This window comes from Sebastes fasciatus, chromosome 1, assembly GCF_043250625.1.
Source record: "Sebastes fasciatus isolate fSebFas1 chromosome 1, fSebFas1.pri, whole genome shotgun sequence".
Classification (NCBI taxonomy): Eukaryota; Metazoa; Chordata; class Actinopteri; order Perciformes; family Sebastidae; genus Sebastes; species Sebastes fasciatus.
Window position 1 is genome coordinate 27,807,488 of NC_133795.1, and position 21,957 is coordinate 27,829,444.

A 21,957-nucleotide genomic window follows, 5' to 3' on the forward strand; every position below is an offset into this window, starting at 1 on the left:
TCCAATCATTTCATTCGTTTTTAGAAACTAGATTTCTTTCTTTTTTGTCAGAGCATTTGATTTATTGATTGATTGATAGATTTTTTACAATGCAGTGTTGTGAATGTGCTGCTATCGTTGGGAAGACCATTAAAATAATTCACCCTGCTGGGGATACAGATGTGAATAACTTTTTCTAAATCTTGTCTGGACATGAAACCTTATTCCTATTTGTATTTTAATTTCTTTTTTCACAACCAGCAGACAGAGCGGCATTAGCATTTATCTGGAGTCATGTTTCTGTCCACCCAAGTCCAATATTCACTCTCCTTTTAGCTCTCTTTGTCAATTAACTGTTGAGGAAAAATATCTGTCTCTTTAGCTGCTAAATGTTCCATTTTTCTCTCCAGCTAGTTGCTAACTTTGTTTTTAGGTTTTGTCTGGCTGTGTTGTTATTTTTCTGACAACAGCTTCATGCTGCTGCTGGAAACCACATTTATGAGAATCAACCACATGGATGCAAAACCAAAACAATAAGCTGAGAGACACGTCCTCTGTGCTGTTCAGGAGGGGGCGGTCCTCATCGTCCCTGCTTGGTGGGTGGAGCGGGTGGTGTCGGGGGTTTTGGGGGTTGGACTCACTAGGGTGCTGAAAGTGGTCCTGTGGTCCGCTGTGGTGCTGGGTCTTCCTGGGATCTGATTGGCTGGTTGTCGTCCACACTCAGCTGCCCCAGGAGGCCAAAAACACAGAGGAGTCCTGCCCTCTGAAACACAAACACAAGTCATGAATACTTCTGAACTCTACTATACAACCTTTACATTGTTGTGTTGAATGTGGCCTTCAATGATGGAGCGGTATTATAAACAATGGAATAATATTCAAGAATCCACACATGTAAAGTTAACTTGATGTCTCTACTGGTACTTCTGTAATCTCAGTGAGGGGATTACTTACTAAGCCCACTGAAAGAAAGGCGACGACACTCTCTATCTGGGAGAGAGACGTTTTTATTCATTTTATCTTATTTTACTATTTTATTTTCATTTTTTTTCTTCAAAAAACTCAGGACTTTCACCCAAGAGAGCGCTGTTTGTGTCCCGTGTGAACCAGAACTCAAAGTTGATTTCTTTGTCAAATGACTTCTGTACTTAAAGGCAGGGTTGACGATGTTATCCAGTATACACTATTTGATATATTGGTTGAAATGGTCTTTACACCCCGACAGCGATCCATTACTGATGAGCTCTGAAAAAGGACCGGAAAAGAGCCGTCATCTGTAGCTGCTGTAATCCTGTAAAAATGTCTACCAATCACTGCCACTGTTTTTTTGTCTTTACTTCCTGTCTTTGTGTGTTTTCCAGCCTTTTTGATTGTCTGCTCCGCCCTGATCAGTTTCACCTATCCCTCATTAGTACTGTACTCACCTCACCTCCTGCGCACCTGTTCTCACTTCCCCAGTTAGTCCGTCACTACTAATACCACCTCAGTTCCTTTCTTTGTCGGTTTGTCTTTGTTCGTTGTGAGAAGTTTTGTTTGCCTGTATCTGTCAGCTGTACTTACTGTTCTATTAATATATCTTTGTTAGATCTGCCTATCTCCGAATCTGCATTTGGGTCCTTCCTGTCTGTTCGGCCCCCTGCACCGTAACATTAACCGCTGAAAGACCAAGGACTTCATCAAAGGTTTCACAAGAGCGAGATAAATGATAAATGGAACAACACAGCACATTCAAGCTCAGGCTCACATTCAGACACACTGCACACCATTAACTATCAAACATCAGACAGATAGGAGGCACAATGGATTTGGGAGAAGTGATCTACACGTTGTTGGAGGTGCTCATCGCTGTCAGCTGCTGTCTCGGTAACATGTTGGTTATTTTGGCGCTGTGGACCAGTAAAAGCATTCAGCAGCCCACCTTCTGCCTCATTGTCTGTCTGGCTGTAGCTGACTTCATGGTCGGCTGCATGGCCATACCGCTGGCTGTGATGGTGGACGGACGAGTGAAGACTTCATTCCACGGCTGTCTCTTCATCAGCTGCGTGCTCATCCTGTTGACCCTCGTCTCAATTTTGTCTCTCGCCGCTATCGCAGCGGACCGCTTCCTCCGGGTGTTTATCCCTCTCAGGTAAGATTATTCAGACTAACGCTTCTTGTTTCAAAGTGCAGAGGAAAGTAAAATAGCACTACCAGGGTCAGGGATTCAGTATTATGTTGAAATACATGCAGTCATTCTACTGTGAGGTGTTTGATACTCAAACATTTTTATACTGCTTTGATTTAAAGGTGCTATTGATAACATTCAGCCACTTGATGTTTCATTCTCCGTTCAATTGCATTTACTTTACAACAAGTCGTTGCCAGGCACTTACCATCAATCTCAGCCATTTAGCCGTTTTTTCCACACTAACTGACAATCCAGAGACACTACGTGATGCCAACGTCGCTTTACTATTTGCTCACAAGCCTTGTTAGAAGTGGGAGCCAAACGTCAGATATCACCCCCAGATATAAACAAAACATTCATTTTGGACCACCAAAATGTTTTAAATGATTAATTCACAATCATAAGTTTGTTTTTCAGGAAAAGACACTTTTATTCGGATCCTTTCTAAAAGCTCTGTGGATGTATTATTTTGAAAATAATATTCGTCAACATAAAAATGTAATCAATATGACCTATAATCCTTTTGTTTCACTGTGGTCAGAACACACAAATACATAAATAATTGTTGATGAAACCAATCATTACTGCATTTCTTTTCAGGTACAAAAGGACTGTAACACAGAGGCATTCTTGGCTTGTGGTAGCAGCATGTTGGCTTGTTGCAATACCACTGAGTTTTGCTCCCATGCTTGGATGGTACAACCATGAAACCTTGTCCAAGTCAGTCAACTCTACTATTACCTGCCAGTTTATAGCCGTGATCCCCATGTCATACCTGGTTTACTTCAGTTTCTTCCTCTGCAACCTCGCACCTTTGTTGATGATGACCGTATTGTACGGCTACATTTTCTGCACCATCCGAGGAAACCTTCGAGAGAAACCAGGCAACGGTGCCCAAAAACAGTCTCAGAACTACCTGAAGAAAGAGAAACAGCTGGCGGGATCTCTGTCTCTGGTCTTGGCTCTGTTTGCCCTGTCCTGGATCCCTCTCCACATTATGAACTGCATTGCTTACTTTGGTGGGCCGAATAATGTACCAGACAAAGCTTTCTATGTTGGCATCCTGCTTTCTCACGCTAACTCGGCTGTAAACCCAGTTGTGTACGCGTTCAAAATACCAAAGATCAAGACGGCGTACCTGAAGCTCTGGAGACAGTGTTTTACATGTGGAGAACAAAATCAAGGATCTCAGACAAGCCAGACGACGGATAATAATCTCAGCAGTAACATGAACAGTGTGGCCAAAAATGAGTAAAGGAAGACTTCCTTGTTTGCTTGCTCCTCTGTTCTTGTATGATGACAACGATTGATACAACTTTTTCTTTGACTCATCAGTATGCATTTTATTTCTCTGTCTCATGTTTTCATTTTAGAAATTCAGTTGAAGTTTATTATATTATCAGATACACTGTATTTTATATAGGTTTGTGGTTAGTTGAGCCTGTTGTTTTTTTCATTTTAAAAATTTCTGTACAGCTTTATATAGTTTTATTTTATACTGTACATATATTTTGTGTTTTATATTTTGTCTGCTATGTGTACAGTTTCTACTGCTGTCTGTACTATCTCTGTATTGGATACACAAGATGATCATCAAAACAAGTGTACTACCTTAAAAAATGTGATATTAGAGAAGTAGTTTCAAGCCTACCAGGAAGTGAGAATTTCTGTAACATATATATCTGAGAGACAAAAATACTTTGTAACTTGAACTTCCGCTCCTAGACTTGTACAGGTGTTGTTATAGTCAGCATCATTTATCATTTCCCACTCTTAAACCACACTCCTAAATGTGCCACAGAGATGTATTTACATATATCTTCATATTAAAGGATAAAAATAAGCTTTAATATACGTACATGTTACTCTTCCAATTAAAACAGTGAGTTCTGTGCAGAATAGTTAAAACTGTAAGATTATTTTTCTGCATGGCTAGAATGAGGTATGTGAGAAGCATTTCCCTTCATTGCGAGACCGACTTCACACCTCTGCACAGCTGCTATTCATGTCCTGATTAGCCACAAATGTGGTAAGCCTACAAAACACGCATTGTAACATTGTCAGCAGCTACAGAACAATATCACACTTTACCTGAAGAAACACGTGGCCTTCTAAAATGCTGTAATGCATTTCTTTATCACTTTTCTGTTTGAATGTCTACCTCTGTAATCTTAAATATATTCAAGTTTCAAGTTTCAAGTTTATTTGTCATATGCATTTAAAAGTACAGTGTACAGTGAAATGCAATGAAATGCATTTTACCCTGGCTCTCTCTCAGCCCTTAAAATCTATAAATAGTACAGTTGATAAATACTACAATAAATAAGACAATACCTGAGAACAAAATTATAAAACAACCTAAAACATCCATAAAACAATCCACAGCTCTGCATTCATTTAGTGCTACTGTTCAGTAGTCTGACCGTCTGAGTGTAAAACCTGTCTCTGAGGCAAAAGGTCCGAGCTCTAATGCTCTGTAGGCGCTTCCCTGAAGGGAGATAAGAGAAAAGAGTATATACTGGATGACTTGTGTCCTGCATGATACAAAGTGCTTTCTTCCTGCAGCGAGTGGTGTAAATGTCCTCTAACTGTGGTAACGGTGATCCAATAATTTTAGATGCTGTTTTCACTGTCGTCATCAGAAGTTTGTGGTCATATGATGTAATGTTGCCAAACCATACCAGTATGCATCCAGTTAAGATGCTTTCTATTGCGGACCGGTGGAAGTTGATGAGTTTTTTTTTGGACATACCATGTTTCTCTGAACACCTCAGAAAATAAAGTCCCTGTTGTGCCATTTTTATGACACAATTGATGTGCAGGGACCAGGAGAGGGAGCCAGAAATATGGATGCCTATAGGAACTTGAAGCTTTTGACAATTTCGACAGGAGTGTTATTTATATCAACAGGTGATTGAACAGTTTTAATTCTCCTGAAGTCAATTATAAGCTCCTTAGTTTTCTCCGCATTCAGGGACACATTTTTGTTGTGACACCACATGTTCAGGTTCCTCACTTCGACCCTGTATGCCATCTCATTGTTATTAGTAATGAGCCCTATCACTGTTGTATCATCTGCAAATTTCACAACGCTGTTTGTATGATGTCTAGCCACACAGTCATATGTGTACAGACTATACAGTAAGGGACTGACAGCAACCTTGTGGAGCACCGGTATTCAGGACCGTGGTAGATGAGTGTCTGTTTCCTACTCTGACTGTCTGGAGTCGGCCTGTCAGAAAATCTTGTATCCACCTGCAGATGGAATTACAGAGGCAAAGGTCTGTCAGCTTAGATACTAGAAGAGATGCTATGATTGCATTAAAAGCACTGCTGTAATCAACAAACAGCATTCTGACATATGTGTTTTTTCCCTCCAGATGTTTTAGCACAGTACATAAAGTCAGTGATTCGGCATCATCCACAGCTCTGTTAGACCGATATGCAAACTGTGATGGGTCAATATTGGCAGATATGTTGTTATTTATGTATGCCTTAACCAGTTGCTCGAAACACTTCATTATCACAGATGTTAAGGCTACAGGTCTAAAATCATTCAGACAAGATGCAGGTGATTTCTTGGGCACAGGCACAATTATGGATTTCTTAAAACATGTAGGAACCACACAGACAGACAGTGACAGGTTAAAAATGTCTGTAAAAACAAAAGAAAGCTGACTGTAACAGGACTTGATGACCCGAGGTGTAATGCCATCCGGGCCGGCAGCTTTGCCTGCTTTTACAGATTTGAAAACTCTGCACACATCAGCCTCTGTCACCTGATGTGTTGTCCTGCTGAGTGTGTGTGTATCCGCAGCGAGAATTCGTCCCTGTGCTGCAGTGTTGGTGAGGCCTCCTGGTTTGGTTTTATAGCCTGTCACGGTTTTCAGGCCCTGCCATAAGCGCCTCGAGTCCTCATCATTACAATGTTGTTCAAGTTTGTCCCGGTGTTGTTTTTTGGCTGACTTAATGGCCTTCCTAAGTTCGTACCTGGCTTCCTTATAATGCTCCTCATCCCCTATTTGAAGGCGGCGGACCTTTCTTTTAGTCTCAGGCGGACGTCGCTGTTAATCCATGGTTTCTGGTTTGGATAGGAGCGAATGGTACGAGTGGGAATACAGGTGTCCACGCAGAATTTAACATAGTCAGTAACTGTATCAGCGTACTCTGGTTAGGTTAGTGGGATCTCTGAAAACTGACCAGTCAGTTGATTGAAAACAACCCTGGAGTTTGAGCTCTTCCTCTGCTGACCAGCACTGGACTGACCTCAGGGTGGGTTTCTCCCTCTTTGCCTCCTGCTTGTAAACAGGTAGCAAGAGCACGGAAGAATGGTCTGATTTCCCAAAGTGAGGCCGTGTAGTCTGATAAATGGGTACTGTAGATAGACAGAGGAAAAAAGGTCTTTGTGTGTCTTTGTGTGTTTTCCAGCCTTTTTGATTGTCTGCTCCGCCCTGATCAGTTTCACCTGTCCCTCATTAGTCCTGGACTCACCTCACTTCCTGCGCACCTGTTCTCACTTCCCCAGTTAGTCTGTCACTACTTATACCACCTCAGTTACTTTCTTTGTTGGTTTGTCTTTATTCGTTGTAGGAAGTTTTGTTTGCCTATTTGCCAGTTTACTGCTCTATTAAAATATCTTTGTTGAATCTGCCTGTCTCCGAATCGGCATTTGGGTCCTTCCTGTCTGTTCGGCCCCCTGCACCGTAACATTAACCGCTGAAAGACCAAGGACTTCCTCAAAGGTTTCACAAGAGCGAGATAAATGATAAGTGGAACAACACAGCACATTCAGGCTCTGACTCACATTCAGACACGCTGCACACCATTAACTATCAAACATCAGACAGATAGGAAGCACAATGGATTTGGGAGAAGTGATCTACACGTTGTTGGAGGTGCTCATCGCTGTCAGCTGCTGTCTCGGTAACATGTTGGTTATTTTGGCGCTGTGGACCAGTAAAAGCATTCAGCAGCCCACCTTCTGCCTCATTGTCTCTCTGGCTGTGGCTGACTTCATGGTTGGCTGCATGGCCATACCGCTGGCTGTGATGGTGGACGGACGAGTGAAGACTTCATTCCACGGCTGTCTCTTCATCAGCTGCGTGCTCATCCTGTTGACCCTCGTCTCAATTTTGTCTCTCGCCGCTATCGCAGTGGACCGCTTCCTCCGGGTGTTTATCCCTCTCAGGTAAGATTATTCAGACTAACGCTTCTTGTTTCAAAGTGCAGAGGAAAGTAAAATAGCACTACCAGGGTCAGGGTTTCAGTATTATGCTAAAATACATACAATCCTCTACTGTGAGGTGTTTTGATGATACTCAAACATTTTTATACTGCTTTGATTTAAAGGTGCTATTGATAACATTCAGCCACTTGATGTTTCATTCTCCCTCCCCCGTTCCATTGCATTTACTTTACAACAAGTCGTTGCCAGGCACTTACCATCAATCTCAGCCATTTAGCCGTTTTTTCCACACTAACTGACAATCCAGAGATACCAAGTAAGGCCAACGTCGCTTTACTATTTGCTCACAAGCCTTGTTAGAAGTGGGAACCAAACGTCAGATATAAACAAAACATTCATTTTGGACCACCAAACATTTTTAAATGATTAATTCACAATCATAACAGTTTTTTTTTCAGGAAAAGACACTTTTATTCGGATCCTTTCTAAAAGCTCTGTGGATGTATTATTTTGAAAATAATATTCGTTGACATAAAAATGTAATCAATATGACCTATAATCCTTTTGTTTCACTGTGGTCAGAACACACAACAAATACATAAATAATTGTTGATGAAACCAATCAGTATTGCATTTCTTTTCAGGTACAAAAGGACTGTAACAAAGAAGCATTCTTGGCTTGTGGTAGCAGCATGTTGGCTTGTTGCGATACCACTGAGTTTTTCTCCCCTGCTTGGATGGTACAACCATGAAACCTTGTCCAAGTCAGTCAACTCTACTATTCCCTGCCAGTTTATAGCCATGATCCCCATGTCATACCTGGTTTACTTTAACTTTTTCCTTTGCACCCTCGCACCTCTGTTGATGATGACCGTATTGTACGGCTACATTTTCTGCACCATCCGAGGAAACCTTCGAGAGAAACCGGGCAACGGTGCCCAAAAACAGTCTCAGAACTACCTGAAGAAAGAGAAACAGCTGGCGGGATCTCTGTCTCTGGTCTTGGCTCTGTTTGCCCTGTCCTGGATCCCTCTCCACATTATGAACTGCATTGGTTACTTTAGTGGGCCGAATAATGTACCAGTCAAAGCGTTCTATGTTGGCATCCTGCTTTCTCACGCTAACTCGGCTGTAAACCCAGTTGTGTACGCGTTCAAAATACCAAAGATCAAGACGGCGTACCTGAAGCTCTGGAGACAGTGTTTTGCATGTGGAGAAGAAAATCAAGGATCTTCAGACAAGCCAGACGACGGACAACAATCTCAGTAGTAACATGAATAGTGTGCCCAAAAGTGAGTGAAGGAAGACCTCCCTGTTTGTTTGCTCCTCTGTTCTTGTATGATGACAACGATTGATACAACTTTTTTTTTGACTCATCAGTACGCATTTTATTTCTCTGTCTCATGTTTTTATTTTAGAAAATTCAGTTGATGGTCCTATTTTCTTTGGTAGTTTATCAGTTTATTATATTATCAGATACACTGTATTTTATATAGGTTTGTGGTTAGTTGAGCCTGTTGTTCTTTCATTTTTAAAATCTCTATACAGCTTTATATAGTTTTATTTTATACTGTACATATATTTTGTGTTTTATATTTTGTCTGCTATGTGTACAGTTTCTACTGCTGTCTGTACTATCTCTGTATTGGATACACAAGATGATCATCAAAACAAGTGTACTACCTAAAATGTGTTCCATTAAAGAAGTAGTTTCAAGCCTACCAGGAAGTGAATTTCCGCTCTTAGACTTGTACAGGTTTTGTTATAGCCAGCAGTTAAATAAAAATCATTATAACAACTGATTTATTATCATTTCCCACTCTTAAACCACACTCCTCAATGTGCCAGAGAGAGATGTGAGAGATTTATTTACATATATCTTCATTTGAAAGGATAAAAATAAGCTTTGATATATGAGGTCTGTGCAGAATAGTTAAAACAGAAAGATTTGTTTTCTGCATGGCTAGAATTAGGTATGTGAGAAGCATTTCCCTTCATTGCAAGACCGACTTTGCCGCAGAAAAATGACCACACCTCTGCACAGCTACCATAAATGTGATACGCCTACAAACACGCACTGTACCATTGTCAGCAGCTATAGAACAATATCACAATCACACTTTACCTGAAGAAACACATGGCGTTCTAAAATGCTGTAATGCATTTCTTTATCACTTTTAGTACTTTAACTCTAGCTAAAAGTAGAAACTTTGCAATCAATTATAACCAAATTCCACCAGCTGTATGCATGTTAACATGAAATAGTAATACCTCACCAACCATTATAAATAAATGTGTCACATTTGGTCTTGTAACACTAGATCTTCGGTCATGGTAGTTATTTAGTAACTAGGTATGATCATTTAGGAAATAGTCTAAAAAAGTGAGTGAAACTGAATGAAATCATCCTACAGGGACAGGCGTGCCCAGATGTGCCCATCGTTGAAACCGCCCCCTCTGGGTGAGCACGCCTAGTGTGTGAGCCGATGAGTTTCACAACCTCCCTACTAAACTTTGTGTATAAAAAATATCCTCAGTGGGAAGCAATACGGATTCTCAAAGGTTCCCATTTTGTCTCTGCGTTACTTCAACATCTTCATAATCTTCACTCCTGTGGCTGCACCATCCTCTTCACCTGACGTCTCTATAGACTCAGCTGCTAGCCACAGATACATGCAAGTATAATGCTTACTCTCTACTAACCGGGTGAATTCAAATTTACAACGGGCCTCTTTGTGAACTTGCTTCATAAGCTTCCAGCTGAAAAACTTGAGTAGGTTTACTATATGAAGCAAATCTTTGCTGGGATGGTGGAGTCTCCTTCAGAAGTTTCTAATCCTTTTGTAAATGTTGCCTATATTATCATATTTAGATAGCACAATGTAGTCTGATAAATGGGTACTGTAGATAGACAGAGGAAAAAAGGTTCAGGTGGATGAATAGATATTCTAAATCTGACAACGGGGGGAAATGAGAGCTACATATTTATTTAGCACCAAACAATTGTAAGGACTTCAGTGTTTGTGTGGACAAAACTATCAATAGTTTCAATAAACAGCGTGAATGGATTTAATCTGCATGCGTCATTACGCACAGTGAACCATGGCTACAGTACATGCTTCCAAAATGAGCACAGTAACCTCTTTAGTTTATTATTGTCCCAGTTTATGAGTTTCATATCATAGCACGCGTGGTGTCCTCCTGGACGCAGCACGCGCACATGCAGTCACATCCAGTTACTTAACAAATCGCTCTCTTGTCCCTCGAAAATTAAACAGCACACTAACGAGCAAAGTGCATTTCATTGATAAATGTTCAAAAATGAGTTGATTTTAATGTGATGAACTAAAAGGAGCAGATGTTTCTACAACAAGTCAAAATAAACGGACTCAGGCTGCATCCACACAGAAGAACGTGCCTGGTTTGATTACACATGGACGTCCTGACGTCAGCTCCTAATAGTTCCATCATTTCCATGGTGCACAACTAAAATGGATTTCTAGCATTTTATGAAATTTGGCCCGGTCGCCATCTTTTTTTGTATTTTTAAAGTAAAATGAGGAAGATTTGATTTCCTCAAACCAAAATAACAGTGTTTTCAAACCACTACACTGATTATTAACCCATTCCACAACTCTCCCGGGATATTTAACACATTCTGTCCATCAAATAATCATTTTACACGGAGAAATCGTCCAATGAGTTGAATGTTTGAATGTTTTCACCAAATAATAATGAACAAATGTTTTTTCCAACAGGCCTAATAACATGGACCGGAAAAGAGCCGTCATCTGTCGCTGCTGTAATCCTGTCTACCGATCACTGCCACTGGTTTTTGTCTTTACTTCCTGTCTTTGTGTGTTTTCCAGCCTTTTTGATTGTCTACTCCGCCCTGATCAGTTTCACCTGTCCCTCATTAGTCCTGGACTCACCTCAACTCCTGCGCACCTGTTCTCACTTTCCCAGTTAGTCCGTCACTACTTATACCACCTCAGTTACTTTCTTTGTCGGTTTGTCTTCATTCGTTGTAGGAAGTTTTGTTTGCCTATTTGCCAGCTTTCTGCTATATTAAAATATCTTTGTTGAATCTGCCTGTCTCCGAATCGGCATTTGGGTCCTTCCTGTCTGTCTCCCCCCTGCACCGTAACATTAACCGCTGAAAGGCCAAGGACTTCCTCAAAGGTTTCACAAGAGCGAGATAAATGATAAATGGAACAACACAGCACATTCAGGCTCTGACTCACATTCAGACACGCTGCACACCATTAACTATCAAACATCAGACAGATAGGAAGCACAATGGATTTGGGAGAAGTGATCTACACGTTGTTGGAGGTGCTCATCGCTGTCAGCTGCTGTGTCGGTAACATGTTGGTTATTTTGGCGTTGTGGACCAGTAAAAGCATTCAGCAGCCCACCTTCTGCCTCATTGTCTCTCTGGCTGTGGCTGACTTCATGGTTGGCTGCGTGGCCATACCGCTGGCTGTGATGGTGGACGGACGAGTGAAGACTTCATTCCACGGCTGTCTCTTCATCAGCTGCGTGCTCATCCTGTTGACCCTCGTCTCAGTTTTGTCTCTCGCCGCTATCGCAGTGGACCGCTTCCTCCGGGTGTTTATCCCTCTCAGGTAAGATTATTCAGACTAACGTTTCCTGGTTCAGTGTGCAGAGGAAAGTAAAATAGCACTACCAGGGTCAGGGTTTCAGTATTATGCTAAAATACATGCAGTCATTCTACTGTGAGGTGTTTTGATGATACTCAAACATTTTTATACTGCTTTGATTTAAAGGTGCTATTGATAACATTCAGCCACTTGATGTTTCATTCTCCCTCCCCCGTTCAATTGCATTTACTTTACAACAAGTCGTTGCCAGGCACTTACCATCAATCTCAGCCATTTAGCCGTTTTTTCCACACTAACTGACAATCCAGAGATACCAAGTAAGGCCAACGTCGCTTTACTATTTGCTCACAAGCCTTGTTAGAAGTGGGAGCCAAACGTCAGATATAAACTAAACATTCATTTTGGACCACCAAACATTTTTAAATGATTAATTCACAATCATAACAGGGTTTTTTTCAGGAAAAGACACTTTTATTCGGATCCTTTCTAAAAGCTCTGTGGATGTATTATTTTGAAAATAATATTCGTTGACATAAAAATGTAATCAATATGACCTATAATCCTTTTGTTTCACTGTGGTCAGAACACACAACAAATACATAAATAATTGTTGATGAAACCAATCAGTATTGCATTTCTTTTCAGGTACAAAAGGACTGTAACAAAGAGGCATTCTTGGCTTGTGGTAGCAGCATGTTGGCTTGTTGCGATACCACTGAGTTTTGCTCCCATGCTTGGATGGTACAACCATGAAACCTTGTCCAAGTCAGTCAACTCTACTATTACCTGCCAGTTTATAGCCATGATCCCCATGTCATACCTGGTTTACTTTAACTTTTTCCTTTGCACCCTCGCACCTCTGTTGATGATGACCGTATTGTACGGCTACATTTTCTGCACCATCCGAGGAAACCTTCGAGAGAAACCGGGCAACGGGGCCCAAAAACAGTCTCAGAACTACCTGAAGAAAGAGAAACAGCTGGCGGGATCTCTGTCTCTGGTCTTGGCTCTGTTTGCCCTGTCTTGGATCCCTCTCCACATTATCAACTGCATTGGTTACTTTAGTGGGCCGAATAATGTACCAGACTGTGACGGCCCCTGCCTCACTACTGAGATGCCAGTGTGGATTTGGCCATTCATTCTTTCCCTGTGTCCTTGAAGGTATCACGGGAGAGGATGCCTGATGCAGAGCACCTGATGCCTGATGCAGAGCACCTGATGCTGGCGCGTCCGGAGTATAAAAGCCCCAATCAAGTGCTGCTCAGCCCTCTTTTCCTTCACCTGGACTCATACCTGTCAGAACCTGCCGGGCTGCCTTTGTTTGACTTTTCTTTAGTTTCCACTTACAACACATCACACATCCACATCTACATTACTGATGTTACTGACTGACACACTCCACATTTGTAGTTATTTCTGTATATTCTTAATTTATTTGTAATAAATATCTTTAATTTACAATCAATCACTGCGTCCTTTCCCGTATTTGTCATGGCCTAGGAGCCGGTCTATGACAAATTGGGGGCTCGTCCAGCTTTTTTCCCGTTTGTGCCGCGACTTTTTGATAAGATCTGGTAATGAGTGTTTTTGTGCTTTTGGGCACTTTGGTAATTAGTTGCGCTCTTTGTGACTTGTTTGGACCATTTGGGTCAGTTAAAACGGTAAAAACTGTCTGCAGCAGAAGTTTGATCTTCGCCTGTTCGTGTGTTTCAGAGAATTTGGCGTGCGTAAAGTTTGTTTGGAGCGCCCGCGGCGCGCGGCTTGTTCCTTTGTTACCTAGTACCTTGTGTGCGCGAATGTTGGTTTGAGGGAAAGGACAACGTATTTGGGATGCTTTACAGGGTAAATTTAATGACTTTTATAGGACTTTGGATTTGTAGTTGTTTCTTACCTGGATTTTGTGGAGAGAGGAGTTTGTTTCGCTGTCTTTGTTTGCGCTTAGATCAGCTGGCCCAGATGACACTTGCGAGTTGCTCTGTGCGTAATTGTTGCAAAGTGGTGCAGAGTTTTCCCTTGTAGGCTGTAGCGACGTTCCCTTTGGGTTCGTTGAGCTGATTTATTTGTAGTGCTGTGGCAAAAGTGGTTGAAGCTTTCATGCTTCACGGGAGCATATCCGTGGTTTCAGGGGGTTGCTAGCTTGCTAGTCGCTCTGCTGGGCCAGCGGTCTTCAGTGCATAAATACCCACCGCAAGTAGCTGCATGAAGACTAGGGATGAGCTTAGTTAGCTGGGGTTTTCTTTAGATAGCGGGGAAACTCTAAACCGTGTTGAGGAGTATTCCTCTTTGAGCGCAAGAGTAGACATTGTGGTGTCTGCCTGGTGCGGTTGTGTGCGTAACGGTGGATTTGCTTAGTTGTCAGTTGGCTTTTTGACTTTGTAAATGTCTGAGATTGAGGCGTTCATTGCTGCTCCGTCTCTGGAGTCCCTGGATACCTGCACAAAAGAGCAGTTGCTCTTGATTGCCGAGCATTATTCAGTGGTTGTTGTAGGAGACAAGCGTATGAAAGAAAATATTAAAGAGCCTATAAAATCAAAATTAATCGAAATAGGAATTATGCCCGGAGATGAAGAGAAGTCTTCTCCAATTCCTTCTGTTATGTCCTTTCAGACTCAAGGACTAACTTTTGAGCAACAGAAGGAGATTTTGATGTTGCAGTTTGAACATGACAAAATGAAACATGAATTGCAAATTGAAGTAGAGCGAATCCGTCAGCAATCAGAGGCGGAAAGATTAAATATGGAGGGATATCGTTTGTCTATGATCAAAGATGGCGTGTTGTCTGGTGAGAATGAAGGCGGACAAGTGCCCAGGTCTTCTGTGAATCGTTTTGATGTGAATAACTTGCGCTTGTTACCGAGGTTTAATGAGAAAGATCCAGACACCTTTTTCTTGCTGTTCGAGCGTGTAGCTAAGGCTAGAAATTGGCCTGAGGCTGACTGTGCACTTATGCTTCAGTGTGTCCTCTCAGGGAAAGCGCAGGAGGCTTATTCATCATTGAGCCTTAAGGATAGCTCTAGCTATGATAAAATAAAATCTGCTGTTCTTAAGGTGTATGAGCTTGTGCCAGAGGCTTATCGCCAGCGTTTTAGATCATGGGAGAGAAAAAATGGCCAAACATACGTGGAGTTGGCAAGAGACCTGTCAACACACTTTAAGCGGTGGTTAAGCGCCCTTGACGTCACCTCTTTTGAGGATCTGTGTGACTTAATGATTTTGGAGCAGTTTAAAAATTGTCTTCCGGATCGTATTGCGACATACATCACAGAACGGAGAAACACTACTGCGGCTGAGGCTGCTGTGTCAGCTGATGAGTATGTGTTACTCCATAAGAGCAGTTTCAAAGAACGCTCTGTGGCACGTGATGGTTTTGGTTGGAGAGGAATCGGTTCTGATGCTGTTTCATATGAGATGCGTTCAAGGAGAGTGGGTTTTTCGAAACCTGACTTTAAAGCAGGTGGTAACTTGAACAGCAGTGATGGCTGTAACTATTGTCGTGAGAAAGGACATTGGAAGGCAGATTGTCCTTTGCTAAAAGTTAAAACTAAGGGAATGAGAGCTTATGTTAAACCTGCTGCATTTGCTGCTCCTGTTAAAAACTGCTGTGCTGCTGAGTTGCTAACTTCTCACTCTTGTGAAGTGGATGTTTTGGCAGCCTATGTTCCCTTCATACGAGAGGGGTTCGTGTCACTGGTAGACAGTGATGTGAAAGTCCCAATAAAGATTTTGAGGGATACAGGTGCCTATGATTCATACATTGTTGACTCTGTTTTGCCTCTGTCTGAGGAGTCTGATACTGGTGACAGTGTTCTCAGTCGTGGGATGGGATTGAAAATTCTCCCTGTTCCTTTGCACAGGATGGTTCTCAGCTGTGAGCTGGTTAATGGCGAGGTAGCTGTTGGTGTGCGTCCAGCGTTGCCTATTGATGGTGTCCATTTTATTTTGGGCAACGGCTTGGCTGGTAGCCGAGTTTGGACCGATTCTCATCCCGCACCTGTGGTTACATCTTGTCCAACTGAGTCTGTGTCTGACGAGAGCTCCAGGGTGTTACCAGAAGTCTTTTCATCCTGTGTGATTACACGTGCTATGAGCAAAGTAGACCCTGACATGTCATCTGACATCAACAGTGATGATGTACTTTTGGAGGTCCCATCTCTGTCTGAGCTTCCGGTGTCGCTGTCACACTGTGAGGTGTTAAAGGAGCAACGTAGCGATTCTTCTTTGAAAGACATATTTGAACGTGTTTTGCCTGGCTCTGAGATAAATAGTGCTGCAAATGGATACTTCTTAAGTAATGAGTTGTTGTTCAGAAAATGGGTTCCTGTTGATGAGGATGGTGTGAAAAATGATGTTTTCCAGATGGTGGTGCCAACTAAGTTTCGTTCCCTTGTTTTGAAAGTGGCACATGACGAGTGTGGACATTTTGGTGTCCGGAAAACATACTTGAACATCTTGAAACATTACTTTTGGCCACGGGTCAAAAGGGATGTGGCCGCATACATTAAAACCTGCCATGTGTGCCAGTTAACTGGAAAACCTAATCAGAGGATCAAGCCTGCACCACTGCAGCCTATCCCAGCTTTGAGTGAACCCTTTACACATCTCATTGTGGACTGTGTGGGTCCGTTGCCGTGTTCCAAGTCCGGTTGTAAATATCTGCTCACGGTAATGTGTCAGACCACCAGGTATCCAGCTGCCTATCCTTTGAGGTCGATCACGACCAAGGCTGTGGTTAAGGCCTTATCACAGTTCATATCTATATTTGGTATCCCTAAGGTGATCCAGAGTGACCAAGGGTCAAATTTTTCGTCTCATTTATTTGGGCAAGTGTTGAAGATGTTGCGCATTAAACAGAACCAATCATCGGCCTATCATGCGCAAAGCCAGGGGGCCTTGGAAAGGTTCCACCAGACTCTTAAGTCTCTTCTACGTGCATATTGTACGGAGCTAGATAGAGACTGGGAGGAGGGGCTTCCATGGCTGATGTTGGCTGCAAGGGAGGCTGTACAGGAAAGTACAGGCTTCAGCCCTAATGAGTTGGTCTTTGGACATTCTGTGCGTGGGCCCTTGTCAGTGTTGAAAGATGGCTGTGTTGACACTGAGCCGCCAAGGAGCCTAGTTGACTATGTCAATGGATTTAGACATCGTTTGTTTGTTGCTGGTAGTATGGCACAGGAAAAGTTGTGCGTGTCTCAAGGTAAGATGAAGAAGCTGTATGACCGTCGTACAGAGCGACATGAGTTCAATCCAGGAGACCAGGTTTTGTCACTTATGCCTATTATTGGTTCACCATTTCAGGCTAAGTACACAGGTCCATACACCGTCACAGAGAAAAGGTCTGACTTGAATTATATCATAGCAACACCAGAGCGGAAGAAAACCAAACGTCTTTGCCATGTGAATCTCCTGAAACCATACTATAGGCGTGAAATTGACACAGACCTAGATCAGGAGGTGAAAGATGGTGTTCATCCAGCTCTTACTGTGACTTCGGAGGGTTCGGTGCATGAGGGAGATGGAGTGCCAGAACCTGACGATAGTCTGCTGTATGGAAGGTTGAAAAACTCAGAATCACTTTGTAATTTGGACAAGTTGCTGGCTCATTTGTCGGAGTCGAAGCGGGAGCAGTTGTCAGAGTTGGTACGCAAGTATCCGTGTTTGTTTGGCGACATTCCTTCACAAACTGATTGGGCGGAACATGATATTGATGTTGGAGATGCAAAGCCGATAAAGCAACACTTTTACCGCATGGCACCATCTAAACGTGGTTATTTGGATGCTGAGGTTGAGTACATGCTTCAGAATAATATTGCTGTACCATCGTCATCTAGTTGGGCTTCACCGTGTATTTTGGTGCCCAAACAGGATGGAACACCTAGATTCTGTACAGATATGAGGAAAGTGAATTTTGTGACAAAATCCGACTCATTTCCTCTGCCACGTATGGATGATTGCATTGATCAGGTGGGGTCCGCCAAGTTTGTTAGCAAATTCGATTTGCTTAAAGGTTATTGGCAAGTACCTTTGTCCAAGCGGGCGCAAGAAATATCTTCATTTATCACACCGTCTGGCCTGTATTCCTACAAGGTGATGCCATTTGGGTTGAAGAATGCCCCTGCAACATTTCAGCGTTTGATGAACCGTGTCGTGTCTGGGTTAAAAGGCTGTGCTGTGTATCTTGATGATTTGGTCATATACAGTGATACCTGGCACTCACATCTTCAGCGCATCCGTGCGTTGTTTGACCGTTTGGCCGAAGCACAGCTCACCATTAATTTGGCCAAATCTGACTTTGCAAGAGCTACAGTGACATACCTCGGTCGTGTGGTGGGAAATGGTAGTGTAGCGCCAGTCCAGGCCAAGGTTATGGCAATAGCTGGATATCCAAAACCCACAACAAAGAAGGAACTCCAAAGGTTTTTGGGTTTAGTGGGTTACTACAGGAGTTTTTGTAAAGACTTCTCCACCATTGCGTTTCCCCTCACTGAACTGCTTAAAACCAAGGCGAAATTTGATTGGTCGTCTGGATGTCAGACTGCTTTTGATAACATAAAAATGATGTTATGCTCTTCTCCTGTTCTAGCTGCTCCTTGTTTTGATCGAGCGTTCATGCTCCAAGTAGATGCCAGCCAGGTGGGAGCAGGTGCCGTCTTGCTCCAGGGAGACCACCAGGGGGTGGTGAGGCCAGTTAGTTTCTTCTCAAAGAAGTTTAACAGCTACCAGGGAAATTATTCTGTTATTGAGAAGGAGGCTTTGTCTCTCATTTGGGCATTACAGCATTTCAACGTGTATGTAGGAGCGGGAGGGCCAACTTTGGTTTATACAGACCACAATCCTCTGACGTTTCTGCATTCTCTTAGATGCCCAAACCAGAGGCTGACAAGGTGGTCCTTATTTCTTCAGGCCTACAACCTTGATATTAGACATATTAAAGGAACAGACAACATTATTGCTGATGCGCTATCACGCGCCCCTCTGTATTGATTAGTCACTAGTGTGACTGGCTAGAATGATATATTGTCCTGTTGTACTGTTTCATACACCTGTTCTTTCTGTGCCACCTTCTTAAATTGCTTCTCAGGTACCGGGGTTGCTGATGATGGGGTAGAAAGCTGCGGGAAGAATATTCAGTGCTAAGGTCGTATATTATTTCTGTTATTTGTTTTTGTTTGCCTTTTGTTTGTTAGTTAGTCCTTTTGAGTAGTGGTATTTGTTCTGGTAGGATGGGTTTAAAGTATGCCGGTGTTCCCTTGGGACACCGACTTTAAGGGGGGGGGGTGTGACGGCCCCTGCCTCACTACTGAGATGCCAGTGTGGATTTGGCCATTCATTCTTTCCCTGTGTCCTTGAAGGTATCACGGGAGAGGATGCCTGATGCAGAGCACCTGATGCCTGATGCAGAGCACCTGATGCTGGCGCGTCCGGAGTATAAAAGCCCCAATCAAGTGCTGCTCAGCCCTCTTTTCCTTCACCTGGACTCATACCTGTCAGAACCTGCCGGGCTGCCTTTGTTTGACTTTTCTTTAGTTTCCACTTACAACACATCACACATCCACATCTACATTACTGATGTTACTGACTGACACACTCCACATTTGTAGTTATTTCTGTATATTCTTAATTTATTTGTAATAAATATCTTTAATTTACAATCAATCACTGCGTCCTTTCCCGTATTTGTCATGGCCTAGGAGCCGGTCTATGACAGACATAGCGTTCTATGTTGGCATCCTGCTTTCTCACGCTAACTCGGCTGTAAACCCAGTTGTGTACGCGTTCAAAATACCAAAGATCAAAACGGCGTACCTGAAGCTCTGGAGACAGCGTTTTACATGTGGAGAAGAAAATCAAGGATCTCAGACAAGCCAGACGACGGACAACAATCTCAGTAGTAACATGAATAGTGTGCCCAAAAGTGAGTGAAGGAAGACCTCCCTGTTTGCTTGCTCCTCTGTTCTTGTATGATGACAATGATTGATACAACTTTTTTTTTGACTCATCAGTACGCATTTTATTTCTCTGTCTCATGTTTTTATTTTAGAAAATTCAGTTGATGGTCCTATTTTCTTTGGTAGTTTATCAGTTTATTATATTATCAGATACACTGTATTTTATATAGGTTTTGTGGTTAGTTGAGCCTGTTGTTCTTTCATTTTTAAAATCTCTATACAGCTTTATATAGTTTTATTTTATACTGTACATATATTTTGTGTTTTATATTTTGTCTACTACGTGTACAGTTTCTACTGTCTGTACTATCTCTGTATTGGATACACAAGATGATCATCAAAACAAGTGTACTACCTAAAATGTGTTCCATTAAAGAAGTAGTTTCAAGCCCACCAGGAAGTGAGAATTTCTGTAACATATGTATCTGAGAGACAAAAATACTTTGTAACTTGAACTTCCGCTCCTAGACTTGTACAGGTGTTGTTATAGCCAGCAGTTAAATAAAAATCATTATAACAACTGATTTATTATCATTTCCCACTCTTAAACCACACTCCCCAATGTGCCAGAGAGAGATTTGAGAGATTTATTTACATATATCTTCATTTGAAAGGATAAAAATAAGCTTTAATATACGAGGTCTGTGCAGAATAGTTAAAACAGAAAGATTTGTTTTCTGCATGGTTAGAATGAGGTATGTGAGAAGCATTTCCCTTCATTACGAGACCGACTTTGCCGCAGAAAAATGACCACACCTCTGCACAGCTGCTATTTATGTCCTGATTAGCCACAAATGTAGTACGCCTACACTCTTAACCCAGATAAGTTGAGTTTACTAGAATTTTGCATGGAAACCGGTTGCACTAAACAAGTTAAGTTTTAATGTCAAACTAAACAGGTCAAGTTGAATCAACTTAGAACCTTAATTGCACGAGTAGACATAATTAAGCTAACATTAGTAGTCTTTACTCAAAAACTTAAGTTATATGAAATTATTATTTTAAGTTAAATAAACATAAACATATGTAACAAATGACAAAAAACTTTTTAGTTACTGCTACTTAAAGTCATTCGTTAATACAACTAATGTATTTTCTTCTAATTTAATTAATTATACTATTGTGATTTTGAGATTTTATTGTTTCAATAAACTGCATTGAAGGGAAGAAATGAAATAATACATTTAAATTTGCCAATGTATTTTATTGACAACAAATAAACTTGTTTGAAATATGAACACACAGCATTAACATTATCTGCTATAGCCATGCGAATGACTGGATACATATAGACAGGCATTAAAACTGTATAAAAGCCTCTAAAACTCCAACTTCACTGGATAAAAACTGTTAACTTTGTTAACTATGTAATGTACAAGGTAACGGGGTGATTTCACAACAATGACCGGCTAGCTGTACATTATCCTGCTTATTACATGGCTACTTACTTAAATCAAAAACACTACAATGTCCGACAACAGAACTCAGCCGTAGCTGCGGTATATTAAACATAGCAACAGTCTGCTATAAAGAAATCGACTATTCAACAAAGCCGTGTAATTAATCAAATGAAGTACATACATACACTTCTACATCCTGTACTGTAGAACACACGTAGGTGGATAAGCTGACTCTGCATCTAAGACCTAAACATCATATACAAGCATGCATACTGTACATATAGTGGTCACATATTCATTATGCTACAGAACTATCATCCTCATAACAATAGACAAGCAACAGAATGTAAACATTTGTACTCAGACAGATACAGGTAGACAAAAAAAAGGCGCAGCTCAAACATTTTTTATATGGGAGCACCTTGTGGATTTTGTGTGTGTATGTGTGTGTGTGTGTGTGTGACATAATCAGACATAATAATTCATCGAGATTCAAATTATATCATCATAGTAATACATCACAGAAAGTATCGAGAGCCATACTGTGGATTAAGTATTATTTTAGTTGCATATAATGATACATGATTATAAAAAGGCTCACCCTTAACCTCTAGCAATGACCTACGAGTTCTGTCTTCAAGCCAATTAAGGCCTC

The 21,957-nt window shown here is 41.7% G+C and overlaps 2 protein-coding genes and 1 pseudogene across 2 annotated transcripts; all 3 read left to right on the top strand.

Annotated features, from left to right (window-relative positions):
• Positions 1–957: 957 nt before the first annotated feature.
• On the top strand, positions 958–4,863 carry LOC141777477 (adenosine receptor A1-like). Its single transcript, XM_074651756.1, has 2 exons — positions 958–2,107; positions 2,747–4,863. The coding sequence occupies exons 1-2, from the start codon at positions 1,779–1,781 to the stop codon at positions 3,399–3,401; spliced, it is 984 nt and encodes a 327-aa protein (XP_074507857.1). The 5' UTR covers positions 958–1,778; the 3' UTR covers positions 3,402–4,863.
• A 3,269-nt stretch (positions 4,864–8,132) lies between these two features.
• Positions 8,133–9,042, top strand: LOC141776909 (adenosine receptor A1-like; annotated as a pseudogene).
• Positions 9,043–11,563: 2,521 nt separating this feature from the next.
• On the top strand, positions 11,564–20,070 carry LOC141771191 (adenosine receptor A1-like). The gene is made up of 3 exons (XM_074641204.1): positions 11,564–11,959; positions 12,602–13,044; positions 19,662–20,070. Exons 1-3 carry the CDS (start codon positions 11,631–11,633, stop codon positions 19,874–19,876), a joined length of 987 nt encoding a protein of 328 aa, XP_074497305.1. The 5' UTR covers positions 11,564–11,630; the 3' UTR covers positions 19,877–20,070.
• The last annotated feature ends 1,887 nt before the right edge of the window (positions 20,071–21,957 follow it).

Excerpts from the sequence above, each read along its gene's own strand:
- LOC141777477 (XM_074651756.1), top strand. The coding sequence starts at position 1,779 with ATGGATTTGGGAGAAGTGATCTACACGTTGTTGGAGGTGCTCATCGCT. Across the intron at positions 2,108-2,746 it reads CGGGTGTTTATCCCTCTCAG|GTACAAAAGGACTGTAACAC; the intron begins GTAAGATTATTC and ends ATTTCTTTTCAG.
- LOC141771191 (XM_074641204.1), top strand. The coding sequence starts at position 11,631 with ATGGATTTGGGAGAAGTGATCTACACGTTGTTGGAGGTGCTCATCGCT. Across the intron at positions 11,960-12,601 it reads CGGGTGTTTATCCCTCTCAG|GTACAAAAGGACTGTAACAA; the intron begins GTAAGATTATTC and ends ATTTCTTTTCAG. Across the intron at positions 13,045-19,661 it reads GCCGAATAATGTACCAGACT|ACATAGCGTTCTATGTTGGC; the intron begins GTGACGGCCCCT and ends GGTCTATGACAG.